General features: G+C 43.8%; 1 protein-coding gene across 2 annotated transcripts in view; it reads right to left on the bottom strand.

The window, feature by feature from the left end:
* APPL2 (adaptor protein, phosphotyrosine interacting with PH domain and leucine zipper 2) overlaps positions 1 to 17,254 on the bottom strand; it is a 52,678-nt gene that overhangs the window by 2,374 nt on the left and 33,050 nt on the right. For both annotated transcript variants that reach the window (XM_006205874.3, XM_015240638.3), the window contains exons 10-20: positions 15,316 to 15,474; positions 13,677 to 13,865; positions 12,248 to 12,290; positions 12,109 to 12,165; positions 11,916 to 12,004; positions 7,112 to 7,270; positions 6,896 to 6,948; positions 4,957 to 5,131; positions 1,258 to 1,294; positions 906 to 1,046; positions 83 to 130 (exon numbers count right to left, since the gene is read on the bottom strand). In XM_006205874.3, coding sequence (XP_006205936.1) covers positions 83 to 130; positions 906 to 1,046; positions 1,258 to 1,294; positions 4,957 to 5,131; positions 6,896 to 6,948; positions 7,112 to 7,270; positions 11,916 to 12,004; positions 12,109 to 12,165; positions 12,248 to 12,290; positions 13,677 to 13,865; positions 15,316 to 15,474 — 1,150 coding nt within the window. The remainder of the gene's footprint in view (positions 1 to 82; positions 131 to 905; positions 1,047 to 1,257; positions 1,295 to 4,956; positions 5,132 to 6,895; positions 6,949 to 7,111; positions 7,271 to 11,915; positions 12,005 to 12,108; positions 12,166 to 12,247; positions 12,291 to 13,676; positions 13,866 to 15,315; positions 15,475 to 17,254) is intronic.

Here is a 17,254-nt window from a genome sequence, read left to right as displayed (position 1 = left end):
TTTCTTTTTGCACGAAATCTTAGTATGTGTATAGATGTCTCCTAAGTAGTTGTTAAACCACCACATTTAAAATGCACCTTACCTTCTGAGCCTCAATTATTTCTTTTCCCAAATTAATAGCATAACATATCTGCAAAAGACAAGAAAAGTAGTGTTTGGCAAAGGCAGCAAAGGCTAAAGAATTTCAGAAAAAAATGTGATTATGAAAGTATCAGGTCACTGCTCATGTCAGCGTAGGGACAGGGGACCTGGCTACAGGAGACTCATTACACGGGGCTCTGAACATGAGCATCCACCTGTCTTGGTCTCCTGATGCCAGTTTGTGCGTACAAAAAATATTCAAGTTAAGTGAAAACTGAAGTTATTAAATTGTTTAAAGTTCTTAACAGGATACTTTTTCCTTTCTCTCAACCATATTTTGCCACTGCATGTTCATATACACAGAGGCAAACAGATACTTCCTGAAAGGGTTGATGCATTTTGACTAATTCTAAGTAGTGAATGTTAGCCACAAAGTTTTTCATACTAAAGAACAGTTTAGATGTACTTTCCTGACGTCTGCTTCCTCGATTTGCTACCTGAGAACAGACTTTCCTCATTGTTATTTTTGCTTTAATTTTTCAAAAAAGAATAAATTGAGGGAAACTGCTTTTAACGTTTCCTGATATCTCTACTAAAAAATACTTCAACCATTAAATTTTGGTTGATATGTGTTTTCTACAGGGAAACTTAACCTGTCAGGTTTCTTTCAGTTGGGCCTTCCCAGGAGGTATTATTAGATAAACTCGTCAATGAAGACAGGCAGAATAGTCAGAATATCCAGGGAGGTGGTACAGAGTAACCCTTTAAATACCTTTGATTTGGACTGACATTACAGAATCTTAAAGTGAAGAAAGTAACAAGACCTTTTCGCCTTCTGAGTTGCTTTCAAAAACATATGTGCTCAGAGACTCTCCACCTGTGGATTCAGGCATGCGGACCACAAAGCCAACCAGTCTCTTGTTTTCTTGATGAGCAGCAAACTGGGTGACACTGGTAAGTTCAAACTACAAAAAAATAGGAACAGACTGACTATCAAACCACAAACTGGAATTAAAAAACAGACAAGGTCATTCTTCATGGAAAAAGTCATGAAAAAAGTGCACTATTAGTGGCATTTATTTGGCAACTGTATTAAGTGCCTACTTTATGGTTAAGGTGGCTACAAAGGTGAATTAAAGAGTAATCATTAAAACGAGCGTGCATGCAGGTACTTACATTGGCCCTTGTTACTTGAGTCTGAGGATCTATCAACCTGAAATTTTAAGAGATTCATTATCACAAAGTTGGATAAAATTATACTCTTACGTGAGTTTGTAGAAGTTCAGAATGGAATTACACAAATACCCTCCAAATATGAAAATATAAGGCCTGGATGAGGGTGAGGTGAGAGCTCCATGGACCGTCCAAGGGAGCATGTGCCGTGGTTTCTGCCTCAGCCGAACCTGTGAGGTTAGGCCTCAGGGTATCTTTGTGAAAGACTAGCAGAGAATTAATTTCACGGTATTTCAGTACTTATCCAAAAAGGCAGCATTATAATTCTCCAGAAAATTCTGTATAACGTGGATGGATCACATTCTATATGGCCACTTTCCCAACATTTATTGACTGTCAGTCTGTTTCCCTTGAAGTACTAGATGAACAGATACTTCTAACAATTTTTATTTTTTTTAAAACATGGGGTAGAGGTGAGAGAACAGTGAAGGGATTTTGAAACGATTCCCTATCAGTTTGGATGTAGGAGTAACTTTAAGAAGGTATTCTAGATACACTCTTTAACATTTTAACCGTCATCTAATATAATCCAATTGATGTCTCTGGGAAGACTAACTGCATGAGAGAATTTGCTGTTACCCTATATACAGATACACATTTCTACTTTCTAACACCTGGTATTATATAAGTTACTGATTTGCTTATTATGCTTATTATTGATTATGAGTTTCATAAGTAAAAGCAAAACAATCTATTTGTTAAAAAGATGGTTGTAATTCCACTTATATGAAATGTCCAGAACAGGCTCGTCTATGGAGACAGCAAGATTAGTGGTCAGTGGCTGCGTAGAGCTGAGCACGTCGCAGGGAAGGAGGGAATGACTGCTGACAGAGACGGGTTTTCTTTGGGGGGATGATAAAAATGTTCTAAAAGTGTGGTGATGGCTGCAAAAATCTGAACGTACTAAAAACACTGGGTGAATTGCACAATGGGTGAATTGCACAATACGTAAGTTATGTCTCAAAGCTATTACCCACCGCCACAAATGGTTAAAGTTTGAAATATAGGCATTTATACTTGTTAAAGCGAGGGATTGAGAGGGCTCAGATCCCAGCCTGGCTACTTACTTACTTTATGATCTTGTGCGAATCGCCCTGACTTCTCTCAACTGGAACCTCCATACTTCAAAAAGGCGGTTAAGAAAATGAGAAAATGTGTATGGAATTTTAAGCTACAAAGCTAAATCAATGTTAAAATGAATATCAATTTAATGATTTTTAAAATCTACACCATAAACAATTTCCCTCAAGTTGGGATAACTTTCTTAGGTATTTTGTAAAATTTTTCTATACATGAAAACTTAAAACATGCATGTCATACTTTCTGAGTAACTTTTAAAAGTTTTCTGTCTAAATCAGGTAACCTGGATTTGCTTCTCAAGATCTGATTTTCTCTGTGACTTCTAGATTGTCTCATAACATGAATTCCAATATACAACTGTGTGTATATATAGTGGTAAAGTACACCTGACATAAAACTGACCACTATTGATACTTAGTACATTCACAACATTGTACAACCGTTACCACGGTCTAGTTCCAGAACATCCTCATCACCTCAAAAGGAAACACCATACCTATTAAAGCAGCTGCTCCCCATTCCAGCTTATTTTCACTTTTTGGCAGCTTCTCACTAACTTGCTGTCTGTTTCCACAGATTTGCCTATTTTCTGGATAGTTCACGTAAGTGACCATACGTACGTGGCTGTCGGGGCCTGCCTTCTTTCCCTTCACGTAACATGGTGATGGCTCATCCGTGTTGTAGCGTGTACCAGTACTTCATTCCTTTTCAAGGCTAATATCCTACTGTATGTATATGCCATGTTTTGTTTATTCATTTTTTGATCGATATTTGGATTATTTCTACCTTCTGGCTATTGTGAATAGTACTATTATATGAACGTTTGTGTACAAGTTTTTGTTTTAACAGTTTTTTTCAATTCTTTTGAGTATTTACTCAGAAATGGAATTCTGAACGTTACAGAGGAACTGCCAGATTATTTTGAACAGTGGCTGAACCATCTTATGTGTCCACCAGCAAGAGTTTCAGTTTCTCCATATCCTTGCTGACACCCTTTTTTTTTACTTTCTTTTTAAAAAATATTTATAGCCATCCTAGTAGGCATGAAGTGGTTCTGGATTTGATTTGCATTTCCCTAGTGACTCAACACTGAGCGTCTTTTCATGTGCTTGTTGGCCATTAATATATCTTTATACAGAAAGGTCTACTCAAGTCCTTCATCCATTTTTACCTGGGCTTTTTCCCTCTGTTGATTTGTGAGAGTTCTTTAGTTTTGGTACTAGACCTTTGATTAGATACGTGATTTGCAAATGTTTTCTCCCACTGTGGGTTCTTTGCCCTTTGAGTAGTGTTTTCTGATACACTACATTTTTCACAGTGCTTTTACATGTATTTTACTCTGATCTTTTTGGTTAAACAATGCCTATGAAAGGTTCAGGACATACTTGGAGAAAAGCCTTAAATAGGTTTTATTCATAAGAATCTCATTGTAAATAGAAGCTTTATAATACGTGAAGAGGACTGATTTTTAGTAAGTGGAAGAAACTATACTCTGATTTTTGCCAAAGCACTAGTTAACTTTTTGGAAACTACCATTTATCGAACACTTTCTACGTGCCAGTCATGGCTGTAAATGTTTTACATGTATTAACTCACTTATTCCTCGTGACAACTCTATAGGGTGTGGATATGGTTGTTTTCATTTTATAGCTGAAGAAACCGAGGCATGGAGGTTAAGTAACTTGCCCAAGTTCATACAACTAATAAATGCCACAGTCAGGAATAAGGCTCTAAAGCAGTGCTGCTGTCCCACAGAAATTTAGTGTAAGCCTCATATGTAAGTAAAAAATTCCTAGCAGCCAGTTAGAAAAAAAATGAAATGGTGAAATTAATATATACTTTATAGACCTATAATACCAGCTAGACATGTTACTAATATAAAAATTAAGATAGTGTGCATTCTTTTGGGGAGATAGTATGCAATCTTAGAAATTGGGTATGTGTTTTATACTTACAACACTTCCCAATGCAGATGAGTTAGGTTTCAGGTGCCACATGGAGCCACAGTATTAGAGAGTGCAACTCTTAACAAAGCCCATGCCGACCACAACCTGACCGTCGTCTGCTGTCATTCATACACATCTTACTACTAGAAACCCCGAAACGTGCAGTTAATATGGCTTGGCTTATTTTCGGCCCAACAGATACTAATCAGATCTCCCTTGTGGTGATCTAGTTATCTCAGGCAAGCTTATGGTTCTGTTTTCACTGTTAATTAATTTTTATAAATAGTATTCTCAGAGATGGAAACGAAAAAAAAATCTTCCATTTTCAAGCTCTGAGACACAGAGTAACTCTCCAGTGATGGCATCTTTATGCACAGTAGGGTAGGATTCACTCACCACTAAAGATACCAATTTCTAAAAATACCAGCTCTTGTCTTTTAGGGAGCATCTTCCATTCATTGTATCTTATAAAACTGAAATGTAACAAGCAGAAAGAAGAGTAGCATCTTCACTTAATCAAACAAGTACTCTAGGATGAACATTGCAGATGAGTAAACATGCCTTAAAAGAGGAGTCAGATGAAGCTGTAAGAAGGTCTGAAAATGAAGCTGAATACCTCAGAGTCTGACTGGTGACCATCAGATGGGATTCCGTCATCCGGAAGATGTTATGAATAGCCCGAGCAGCCAATACTTGTCTCATCGCTTCGTAAATCACTTCGGTAGTGGTGTCTGTTTTAACTGCCATTGATCCCAAAAACCGAACTATGAACATCTGTTGCAAAAGAGAATCTGCAAGAGAGCATTTTCTGTTCAGGATCACATTGACTCCCTGCCTGCCACTCTGCACACCAGAGGCAGATGTGCCGTCTGGGAACAGGTTGAAGACTTCAGGTTTGCCTTGCTTTCTGGAGGGATTTCCACCCAAACACAAAACTCAGCTTTTATAAACCCCAAACGGACAATGCTCTGAACTGTCCACATTTGTCTGGAACTATTTATTAGGCTAGAAAAGCACCTCTTTTTCTTCATCTATAAAATGAAACCAAATGATCATCCTTCTAACACTAAAAATTCAGGTGACTGCATCTAAGTGGCAGTATATGCATCTCGCCTTTTCTCTGAAAATAAGAGCTTTTCCACCAGACAACAGAAAATTCATTCATTACTTTGGCCCACTAATAGTCCTCTTACAGAGGAAAATCTATTTGAATACCTGACCTTGGGTCTCATTCAATTAATTTACATCATTGATCGCTGAAGGGCAGTGATGATACTCCACACACTACTGGAGCTCTCAAACTCTATGAACTTATTTGGTTCTGATGAACTGACAGCACTGCCGCCTTGATGATGGCACATAACCTGACAACAGCAAGCACAACTGGAAGATCATGAAGGTTTAAAAGATCCTTTTTTTCTGTAACAACAATTCACTTATTCACTATCTGAAACTAAGAAGCCTACTTTTTCTTGACTTGCCCTATTAGTATCCTTGCCTCTAAAAATAACTTAAGGTTTACAAAACTTATTAGGAAAAAATAACTGATACAATGTCATAAATGGTTACTCCCATATGAAGATAGTTTTTACAAGTCTGAAAGTTCTTTGTATAGACTGTTAACAAACTGAACCGTATGAAAAGCCAGCTATATGTCAGTGGAGAGTCAGAGATGAGGCACAGCCTATTTTTTTTCCTTTCCCTTTTTTTAAAAATTAAAGTATATAGCTGATTTACAGCAAAGTGATTCAGTTATGCATGTACGTATCTATCTATAGTTCCCTGTGCTATTCAGTAGGCCTTGTTACCTATTTTACATACAGTAGTGTGTATCTGTTAATCCGAAATTCTTAATTTATTCCTCCCCCCACCTTTTGTGCCTAAAGCTGTAAGGAATGCCAGTTCTTAAGTCCTACTTTTAAATTTAAATGAGTGGCATTTCATTCTGATGACATTCTCAGGCTTCAGTCATGAAGCTGTGTTAAAGTGAGGTCCTGCCAGCACCTGTAATGACTAGATCGCCGTGGCTAGGCACTCAGGTTCCGCTTTGTGCAGGAGCAGGCTACGGTCAGCTCTGTTGAGTATGTTCTTACGTAAATCAGAACAACAAAAGTCTGAATCTGAACTAATACTTTTTTCATGTTATCTTCAAATTCAAAAATGAGCCGTTATTTGTGCATTTGGTTTTCTGAAATGAAATAGCGCATTTACGACTCACCTAGACGGTATTTTAATGTGACCGCTTTATCCTCTTTGAGTGTTTGCCATTTAGTGAAACTAGAGTTAGATTTGGCAGCATTTCTATGCAGAAGTTAGAAAAAGGGTATGGATGTGGCTAATGGTACCACAGGGATAGGTAATCTGTCAGCCTCCCCCTGACCTGCCCTACGGCATGTGTCCTAATGAGTTTTCACAGAGGACACCACATCTGTGGGCCATAATTTCAACTCCTATTCCAATTCATAGCTCTTTAGAACATGACTTCACATCTTATTTCAGTGGCCCTGGTCACTTTGTGCTGGGGAAAGAACGAGCACACAAGAGTGGCCACTTACCTTCTGCTTCTGGAAACGTATCATCCTCAGTTTCACCAAAAGGGTTGGCACGCCTAGGAGAACAGCCAGAGTCAACCATCCTGACGGTGTGGGCTAAAAGGACACCTAACATTGAACTCTAAGTCAGAAGGCGGCGGTCTTTGGAGGTGAATGGGGACACAAGAGATGTTAAATTTATTTTCATTTCTCCCAGAGTTAACCCCCCTGAGCCCATACCTGCTCCCTCTGTTCTGATCAAGGAATTCTGTAGCAGGAAGCACAATATCAAATTGAATGGGTGTTCCAGGTGCAATTAGTTGTTCCGCTTCAGGTATAATGCCTGCTGCTTTGGGAACAATCTTGTCATTTTCCATCTGTGAACTTTGCAGGTTCTGGCTGGAGTACAAAATAGGAAAAAAAAATTTAAATCTTTTAACCATAAGCCTTTAAAATCAAATGAATACATGTTGAATGCTGATGTGACTTTTATAGATAGGTAAAGGAGATTTAACCCACTCTACAAATAAATCTTCGTGAAATGTCATCCATGTCCATGGTTAAAATCCTTTAGCTCTCCCCATGACCCAGAGTTAGTCCTGGTGCACAGCATTCTGCCTTGTGTTAACTGCTTACTAGATTACCTATTAATTTCCTGTTTGTATCTTTCTCCCTTTGAGACAGGTTTTTGAGGGCAGGGGCTGTAGCTAAATCATATTTATTACTTGGTACATAATAGGAACTCAAAAATGTTAATGAATAATACATCTTGGCCTAGCATTCACGCACCTGGCTGTCCTTTCTCCTGGGAGCCTCCCTCTCCGCTCCCTTCACACACACCCCAGTAGAGCTCCACCAGACATGCCGTGTGCTCTTCCTCATTTCTGGCTTCATCATGGTTCCGCTGCTGGCCGGCTCTCTGTACTTCAACCACCAGCTCAAATCCCCATTCATCCACTAGGCCTTTCAAGCCAGCCTGACTGTGTCCTTCCTCTGCAGTCCTGCGGTTCTCATGAAGACAGTCTTGGACCTCTCTGTGCCTCCAGAGCTTAGCACTGTGCCCACATGGGCTGTTTTGAGGTTGTGGCACATGTTGTATTTAACCTTTCATATGTTCATAATCTTTTCTCCCCAGCTAGAGTGTAAATGCCTTTGAGGGCCAAGGAATGTCAGTGTATTTTGATTTTGTACATTATTTGAACTGTAAAAAGACTCTCAATATCTTTCCATTCATTTGGGTATTTTGTTCATCAGTATTCAAAACTTCTCAAAGTATGTCAATAACTAAATATATTGTATGAAACTTTTACAATACCATTTGATGAATGAGCATAATGAATGGAAAGAGGGTAGAAACACAGTAGGCAGACTGGTTGATAGTCATTGCAAGGAGAGACACTTAGTTTAAGCTCCACTGTTAACAGAAAAGGAAACCAAAGCCTCTAGAGAAACAGAAATGGCACTCAAGTTATCTGGTGGGTGAGCCAGATTAAGAACTGAGGTCTCACAGCCAGTATAGTGCTTTCCCATAGCCTCACACTGCTTCAGTCACCTAAATGAGAGAATCACATCTGCTATTTGATGCAGTCTGTAATAAGAGAGGAGTGTGGTTTAGTAAGTGAAGCACTGGAGGAAGGCGTGAGTAGAAGCTTCAAGGGGAGGAAGCAAGTCCTAAGCCTTTGGCTCCCCAGAGGCTCTAAGGGGAGATGACACAGTGAAGACAGGATGGGGCCAGGTTGTAGAAGGCTGTAACACCATCAGGTGGGGTCTAACTTGACTTCTGCATGTAGGGAGCCACTGAAGACTCTGAACAGAGGAATGAAAGGATGCAGACTAAAGCATCACCTGTGATCTGCAGGTCACCAGCTCTAGTGGACAATCTGATCATCATCCTGCTTGATCTCTCAAAGCACCTAACATACTGACCTTGCCTCCTTGAAAGTTTTCTTTCTTGGTTTCTGCTGATGCCTCACTTTATAGATTTTCCTCCTACTTTTCCTGATGTTTCTTAGTGCCTTTTGCAGGCTCCTTCTCTACTCCACACATTGGAGTTCTTCAGGCTTCTGTCCTAGGCTCCTCCCTCGATGATCTTTTCTCCTGCCATTTCCATGCTGATGGGCTCCCAATTCAGACCCAGCCCAGACATTGTCTTTGCACTCCAGACTTGTATCACTAGTTGACTGATTACCAGACAACTTACTGGAATGCTTCACGAGGCGCTCAAACTTACCATATCCAAGACTGAACTCTTGATACTGACTACCAGCTCTTTTCATGTCTTTAAATACTAACCACCATCTGCCCAGGTGCTCAACCCAGACTCTGGTCATCCATTGCTTTGTTCCTTTCCTTCCATTCCACATCTCATATATAGCACATCCTGCAGATTCTGCCTTCAAAATAAGACCCAAATCTATCTACTTTTCATCTCCTCTGCCATGATCCTGGATTAAGACACCATCATCTTCCCTTGGACTAATGCTACAAACTCCTCATTGGATACCTGCTTGCCCAGCTCTGCATTCTGCGTCCTCCACACCGGACAGAGCTGACCTTGGAAACCGTACACTGGATACACACACACCCCTCCCTCCTAAAACCCTTCCACAGCTCCCCGACCCCCTGACCATTACTTTCTTCATGATCCGTCCCTGCCTACCTCCCTCCCCAGCCTCCTCTTGCTCTGTGATCTCCCTTTGCCAACCATCGTCTGGTTACATTGGTCTCCTTTCATTTCCTGAAAGATGCCAAGCTCTGTTCAGCCATTCAGCCTCCACATCTGCCAGCAGGAATGCACTACCTCTGGCTTTTTGCAAGGAGGCTACTTCTCATGTTACTTCTCAGTTTAAATATTGTCTCGACAGATAGGCCCTAAATAGGTCTCCTTGTTGCTCTCCATGACAGCACCCTTGTCTTTAACATAATGGTGCTTTCCTCCATTTTCACTCAGTGTTTGTTTACCTACTGCCTGTTTTCCCTTCCAAGTCTGTATGTTTCATGGTCTAGCTCAGTACCCAGGCATACACTGGAGACTTAACATCTGTTGAACAGCTGGATAAATGAATGAGTATTAGATATGAGTAACCACAGAATGAGGGAAGGTCACATGTGATACTTGCTTGGAAGTGAACGGCAGTTTGTTCCTAAGAACATAGTTTTTCTGCTTCAACCCCCAACCCAGTCATCAAAACAATTCTTATTTGCAATGAGTTGACCCTAAGGGAGCTAGTACCCCTCCCCTTCACAGCTCTGGAGCCATCTGACAGCCCCATCCGCCACATTTCCACTCTTTGGCTGGCTAGTCACTCTTTTCCTAGGGGTTCTTGTCCCTTCTATGGGGTCTTTTCTAAGAATGTGATTTACTTACTCTAGAACACAGGAGAAAAATTAGTTACTGAATAATTAAATCTGAGTTGCAAACTGTTTCTTAGAAAACCAATCACCTCCTAATTACTAACATGAACTAAACTTCACATTGGCACCCTAGGGAGACAGCATTTTAGAGCTGGAAGAGGCCTTGGAGGTGGTCTGATTTCTCTCATCTTATGCCAAAAAGCTGAGGAGAGGCCCAGAAAGCTGATGACTCACTCAGGGACACCCAGCTGTGTTCAAAGCAGAGCTGTTATTAAAACCATGTCCCCTAATTCCAAATTGAGTGTAGTGTTCTCCACTCTGTCCCTCTGACATTTGTGTACCTTTACAGAGAGAGATGCATTTGCCCAGTACAAGGCTCACAGATTAGCCCACTGGCTGGATCTTCCTTTCTGTTTCTATTCATAAAGTGCTTTCCTTAGAGCAGTACTCTGTAAGCACGCTGCTTGCATAAACGGTTCCGTCCTTAAATTATGGCGCTGGAGTGTCCTCAGACTTCGTGCCTCTTCCCCGTTTTTATTACCTTTGTTCAGGTTCTCATGTTCCTCTTCACAGCTGCTACTGCAGCCACATGCAGGGGGCCCCTCTGCCCCTGCCCTGAGGCCAGCCCCGACCCGGTCCGTCCTTGCCGGTGCTGCCTAGCAGTCTGCCCAGTGCTCCTGACTACGCCTTCCCTCTTCAAAGCCTGCAGTCCTGCTCCGGGGCCTGTGACTTCTGAGCAGGGCACCTAGTTTGTGCACGGTCAGATCCAGCCTATTTTTTGCTTTATCTTCCGCTGTTCCCTCTCACATGTCCAGTGTTAGATGTGTGAACACTGGCTCCACTGCACAGCACCAAGACCCTGGGAAGTTACTTAACCATTCTGAGCTTTCTGATAACTTTGTTCTGAAGTCAGACAACATCCATAAAACATGAAACAGGGCTCTTTCTACCACACCACTAACGGAGGCCAAACCCAGTCGTGATGTTAATCTACCCTCGTCAGCATAACAGGTAATACAGCCTTCTGTTGTTTAACCAAATGGAAACTCCTGTAAGATAAAAGGGGGCATTTCTGGAATATATCCTGAAGCAGTATTCAAAACAGGAGGAAAGCTGTATGTGTGAAAATGCTTTCTATAAATGGTAACAGCAAAATAAAGGGGAGACAACCTAAATATTCAAATAGCCAATAATAATAATGATAGAATAGTGTGTAGTTAAAGGAATAATTAAAAATGAAAATATGAAAAATACATATGGTGAAATAAATGTACACATGAAAATACCAGTATATGCTGATAAGGCCTGCACAGAAACATGGTCACACAAGAGGTGATTTTCTTATTTAAAAAAAATTTTGTTTTGTTTCCACAACTTTGCTGACGCTGATACAGAATGTGGGCAGACATCCTGACTAGGACACTCACTGCGTGTGCTGTTTGCTCAGACTGCAGCCGCACAGTCCGGGGGAAGGATGCGGATGTGGAAATCAGACAGCTTTCAACCCATTTGTGGTGGGAACATGGGCAAGATACTTACCCTTTCCTGGTCTGAGCTGCTGCTTCTGTGGAACATGGCTGAACACCAGACCACCGCTGGATGGTTTGTAAGGGTGAAATTCCTAATACATGTGAAATTCAATACACAGTTTGTCTCCAGAAAAGCTAGCTTTCTTTTGTCCTTTAGTTACCTGGGGCAGGAGTTTTCTTGTTTTTTGGCAAAACTTGTAATGGGAGTCACTGCTTGGAGAGCCGTCTGATTCAACTTGATGGCGACTGCCTGAAAATCCACAGGAAGACATGCTCAGTTCCGGGAGGTGGACGCTTGCTTACCTTTCACACTGAGAAAAGGGCTGAGATGCAGGTAAGGCAGCTGTGAGTTACCTCTGGGTTGTCAGTCAGGTAGATCTGTCTGGAGATGTTGTTTACTGCACATATCCACTGTGGAAGACATTAAAAAACCCGCTGAATCCCAAAGTCACCTGCTATACTAGAATAGAAGTGAAACGAACAAGACTTTTACCTCTTCGTTTTCCTTTCTGCTTTCTGCCTGGAGGATTATTCCCCTGAAATAAAATATATCTAAGTCAGTGCTTCCCAGATCTCAGTCACTGAGGATTATTCTACATAACCTGAACTCAGCTGGCATCCAGAAAGGGAAGGGCCAGGAAGGCAGCATGACGGGAAGGAAACAAATAGGGTTCTGGGTCTGGCTCTGCTGTTCACGGACAATGTGATCTTGGACACGCTTCCTTTCCCTGGGCCTCCAGCTTTCCCATCTATAAAATGAGCAAGCTGGACTCAGACCTACTAGCCCAAGTCATGATTCTACAGTGTGGGCCATCTTGCTGGCCCTGCTTAGATGATCCAGCGCACACAGGACTATGACCCCGCCACTCGTGTAACCAAACCCAGAGAAGGAATCAGCAGTCATTCCACTCTATCTGCATACAGCAGGCCGGGGAATAAGATACGAATAACACTGCCCTGCTTTTACAGAGGCTTCACTCTTTAAAGGGACTCCGCATCTGCCTCTTTCTCTGTTCCTCGTCTCATCTATGGGAGGTGGGGGACATAGATCTCATCCCTGTTTCTTATCTGAGGAAACCCAGGGCCAGAGGAGTTAAGTACCGCCTGGGACGGTGACTAGAGTCCAGAATCTTCATTCCCAGGTCATTTCTTGTCACCTAGGGAGGAAGGATGTCTAAAAACGCCCTGCCATTCTGAGAGAAGAGACAGTCAACACCATATGAACACCGCCCCTCCCCCAAACATGCGATTGTTTAAATACACTCTCAACTCAGAAGCCCAACAGAGAAAGCCAGTGCAAGCAGAGCAGCTCTGACTGAGGATGGGATCACTCCCTGAGCAGTCGGGAACCACTACTCTATGTGAGGGGGTGCCCCTGGGAGGGGATCCGCCATGATGATACAAGGCTGCCATTCTGAAAGCATGACCTCCCCTGGGCCCATGGGGTGCACAGCAGGGCATGGGGACAGCGTGTTTGCCAGTGGTACTGCAGTGGAATGTACTGTCCACATCTCCTGTGTCAGCTGGAAAAATGGCCTCCTCGGGCAGGTGTTCTGTACCCACTCTCCTCATCCCTGCCCTGCCGTGATGCAGACGAGAAGGCTAAGTAGGAATAGGCGAGGAGCAGCTGCGGATGCACCTCTGGGTCTGCACGGACAACCAGCTCCTATCGCCCTCTCACACATGCAGGTCATCTCTCTTCCAAGGCCACAAACCCTCCCCAGGAAATCTTAAATAAGGCAGGCTGGATTCCATATGGTCCTGTGTGCTTGCTTAGAGGGCACAAAACCCCAAAAGGTCAATAACACCCAGAGCGGGGCTGCTCCCATGGAGGGCAGGCACAGAGGAATGACCCAGGAGGTCCTGGGCAGAAGTGGAGTCGCTACACCTGTTTGCCCCCAAATAAAACCCGAGCAGCATACGATTTTCCATTAGGAGTGGTGATCTGGAAGCAGTATCGTCGGTCCTCACAATCCACTGCCATCACTGAGCAGTTGTCCAGGTCCTGGATCAAGCCTCCAGCCACGGCGCCCCTCGGCTGACACATGAGATTCCCGCCTTGAGTGAAGAAGTAAAGCCTCTCCCAGGTGGTGGTGACCAGCCCTGTTTTACTGTAAGAATTGTTTTTAAAAGCCCATTAGTACTAGGAAGCATGAGTGGCACCTCAAAGTCTTTCTGCCTTTTTGTGGGTACTGGCAGCATTTTAGAAATACTGTTTCTTTAAAGTAAAACTGCTCTGAAAAGATTCAAGTGCAGAGAGTAGCAGAAGAGGTACAGTTTAGCTTGAATGAGCTGGGAGGTTCTGGGCTCTGTCCTGACGGGAGATGCCAGGCCCAGGGCCAACTCCAGTCTGTGGGCGGGGTGTGCCTCCCCCACTGCAGCCAGACTCCGGCTTCTAAACCCAACATGTGGAAACAGAACTGGCCCATCACCATCAGGAACTGAAAACCTGGAAGATTGTGTCCCAAAAACACAGAGCTGAACTGCTCTAAATCTAGCTGGAGTCACCAGGGTCACCTCAGCTCACAGCACACCCCCTGCATCGCGGGGACTTTACCATATTGGGTTTTGTTCCAGCTAGATGTTATTCTGTTTTGTGGGCTGCTTACAAGAGAAAAATCCAGTTCCTGGCAAGTAAGACCAGAACCTTGTGGAGTTTTCTATTTGTACAGAACTAAAGGAGACATTTGGCTTGCGATCTCAACAAGCTTTACAGACCTCTGAAGAGCTCCACCCCGGGAAGAAAACAGCTGGCAATTCCATTTGGGGGATATCAGATATATTTACCTGACTCAGTATTTACTGAGTAACAACTATGTACGAGGCACCAAGTTTCCTCTCAATAATTGTAATTTCCGAAAATGGCAATAGCTAACATTTAAGTGCTTACTACCTGCTAGGAATTACCTCAGTCACTCTTTGTAACCACTTTATGAAGTAGTGCAATTTTCAGCTCTATTCTACAGACGAAGTGATGGGGGGGCCCGGCCTGGCCCAGCCAGAGTGTCTGAGTCGGAGCTCAGCACCACACCTGACAGCATCCCCCCTTTGCTCTTAGGCACAATTAAACCTGCACATCATCCCTTTTATTCATGGTGGACATTTAAAGACCTGAGGGTTAATATGCGATTCAGTCTATATAAACCTACATGACTCTGAAAGCTTCCTGGCCCTTAGACTCTGGCCTCAGTAGGGGGGTCACTACTAGCACTGCTCTCACCTGTCGGGGGCCTGGGGGAAGGGTCTCAATGGTCTAAGATGATGACAGTTAAGAGGAATCTATCCTCAAATGGCTATGGTGATCAGGGGAGGGGTGGCCTGTGATATCCTGGAGCCCACGCACTGGGTTCTTACTCACATGACTCTGTTTCAAGCCCCATCTCTCCGTGCAGTGTGGGGCCTGGGCCCAGAGACTTCCTGTGTGCCAGGTGGGAGGGGCGCCGTGGCAGTTCTTCCCAACCTCGCACACCCCCGCCCTCTTTGGGGCACTTAGCAGATGCTCTTTAGCCCCTCCTAGGGAACACAGATTTCAGGGAAAGAGACAGGCAGTGGCACTCTCACTTTCTAAGGTTAAGGTAGCCAGCTTTCTGGATGAGGTTCCTGTTGATCTGTGGTGCAGCCACATCAAAGTCCGGAGTGTAAACAGATTCGTCAAGGGAAAGTAATTCTTGCTGGGATGCCCGCATCTTTTCCGCCTCAGCTTCCAGTTCCACCTGGATGCTTGATACAGAAGTGTCAGGTCAGTCACTTGTCGCTGGCTGACCCAGCGCTACTGAGCAGCAGATGGCAGAGGCCCCACCCCCCACCCCACCCCGTGCCAGCTCCCTGCCTCACACAGGAGCCACAATGCTCCACCTGTCTCCAGGGCCCCGAAAGCTGGAGGTCACAGGACTCAAGTCTGTGTTACCACGAGCGTTTACATGACTGCTGTTTCCAAACAGAGCATAGCAAATACCACTGGACGATGCCTGAACCCAGTTAATTTCTCGGCTGACAAGTGGTATCCGTGCTCAAAACTGGTGATGCAAATTTTAGAAGATGAGCGCATCCTCAGGAGCCACATATGCTGGCAGCCTGTCAAAGTGCCAGAAAGGCAAGAAGGAAAGGGCAGTCATTCATGCCCCTACCCCTACCCCGTTCAGGCAGGAGGGGAGGAGACAGCCACTGGAGACAGGACAGTGAGCAGGCCATGGTACCAAGGTGCAGCAACGCTTTTCCTTTTATGAAAGCCATACAACTGCCCCAAGGCGGCGTGGACTGGCCAGCCTGCCAAGGTCTCCCGTGGCCGGCTTCCATCTCCTTGTGTCCTGAGGTGTGGAAAATGAGAATTCTTAAACTGAGTGCTTTAGCTATTCGAACCAGTGTTCTAAGCACTTCTAGGTCCAGTTGGAAACCCTGCCTGCTGCCCTCTTAACGAAATACGACTCCTTAGGCAACAGAAGCACGACTCACAGAACTAGACCCAACCCCAGAGAGGGCTGTGCCGCCAGGGCCTTAACGCCCTGTCAGGGAACCGTCGGAACGGCCAGGGCTGCAGGTCGGCTGGCCTAGTAACGGCTCACAGAAACTGACAGGAGGAAGGGTGTAGGCTCTAGGCCTGCAGAAAGAGTACACTCGGCAGCATCTCAAAAACGGGCACAAATGTCCGGCCATCCATTAATATAAAAACCTAGTGCACGAAAATAATCTGAAGCAGAGCCAGTTCTCTCAGAAGCAGAGAAAGCATGAAATTCTGAGAGTTAGGATGAGACAGAGACACAGGTGGGGAGAGGGTTCCGAAGTGACAGGTTTAATAGGCTCCCTTCTTTCACTTTCTCCTAACATTCCCGGGGGCTGACCATCCAACTGAAAGGCAGGACATTGAACTCAGATTTCACAAACTGCCCTCTAGCGTAATTCTACATCTAAACTGCATCACTCACTGCTGTCAGCGATCAGGGAAAAACAGCTCAGGAAGGAATATATACTTTTCTGAACGACAACTCTCCCCTCGTGTCTGTACGAACACTCAGCACTGGTTTTCTTGGGATTCATTCTTTACTTTCAGCATTTTAGGGAGACTTCTGCCTAAACAGATTCCACTGCTTGGCCCTCTTAAGGAATTTTGAAATGCAACATCCTCAAGAAAGTGAACAACATTCTCCTCATTTTTCCACACAAAAACAAAATCCTATACTTTTATTTCCATTTTGTATATTTACTTACGTACCATAGCTATACATACAGAGAGACATTATTTCTATACTCCAGAGATTGTGAGGGGTACTGTGGGAACCACACGTCTGTGGGGTACTGACATGAGCCTGGCGCTGGCGGTGCCTGGGCGCCTCCTCCGAGCTCAGTACTGTGGACACTGAGCAACGGAGCGACAGCAGCCACAGCATCAATGAACGCGGGCAGGACGGTCTGAAGAGATGCTGTACTTTTTGAAAATAAACATCTGCAAGGGTGAACTGCCATTTGTTAAATTAATTCAAAGGCTTAATGCCTTACTCATCTA

Source organism: Vicugna pacos, chromosome 12 (assembly GCF_048564905.1).
Source record: "Vicugna pacos chromosome 12, VicPac4, whole genome shotgun sequence".
NCBI classification, from domain to species: domain Eukaryota; kingdom Metazoa; phylum Chordata; class Mammalia; order Artiodactyla; family Camelidae; genus Vicugna; species Vicugna pacos.
The sequence above is the reverse complement of the archived record's forward strand: the minus strand, read 5'-3'. Positions and strand labels throughout refer to the sequence as shown.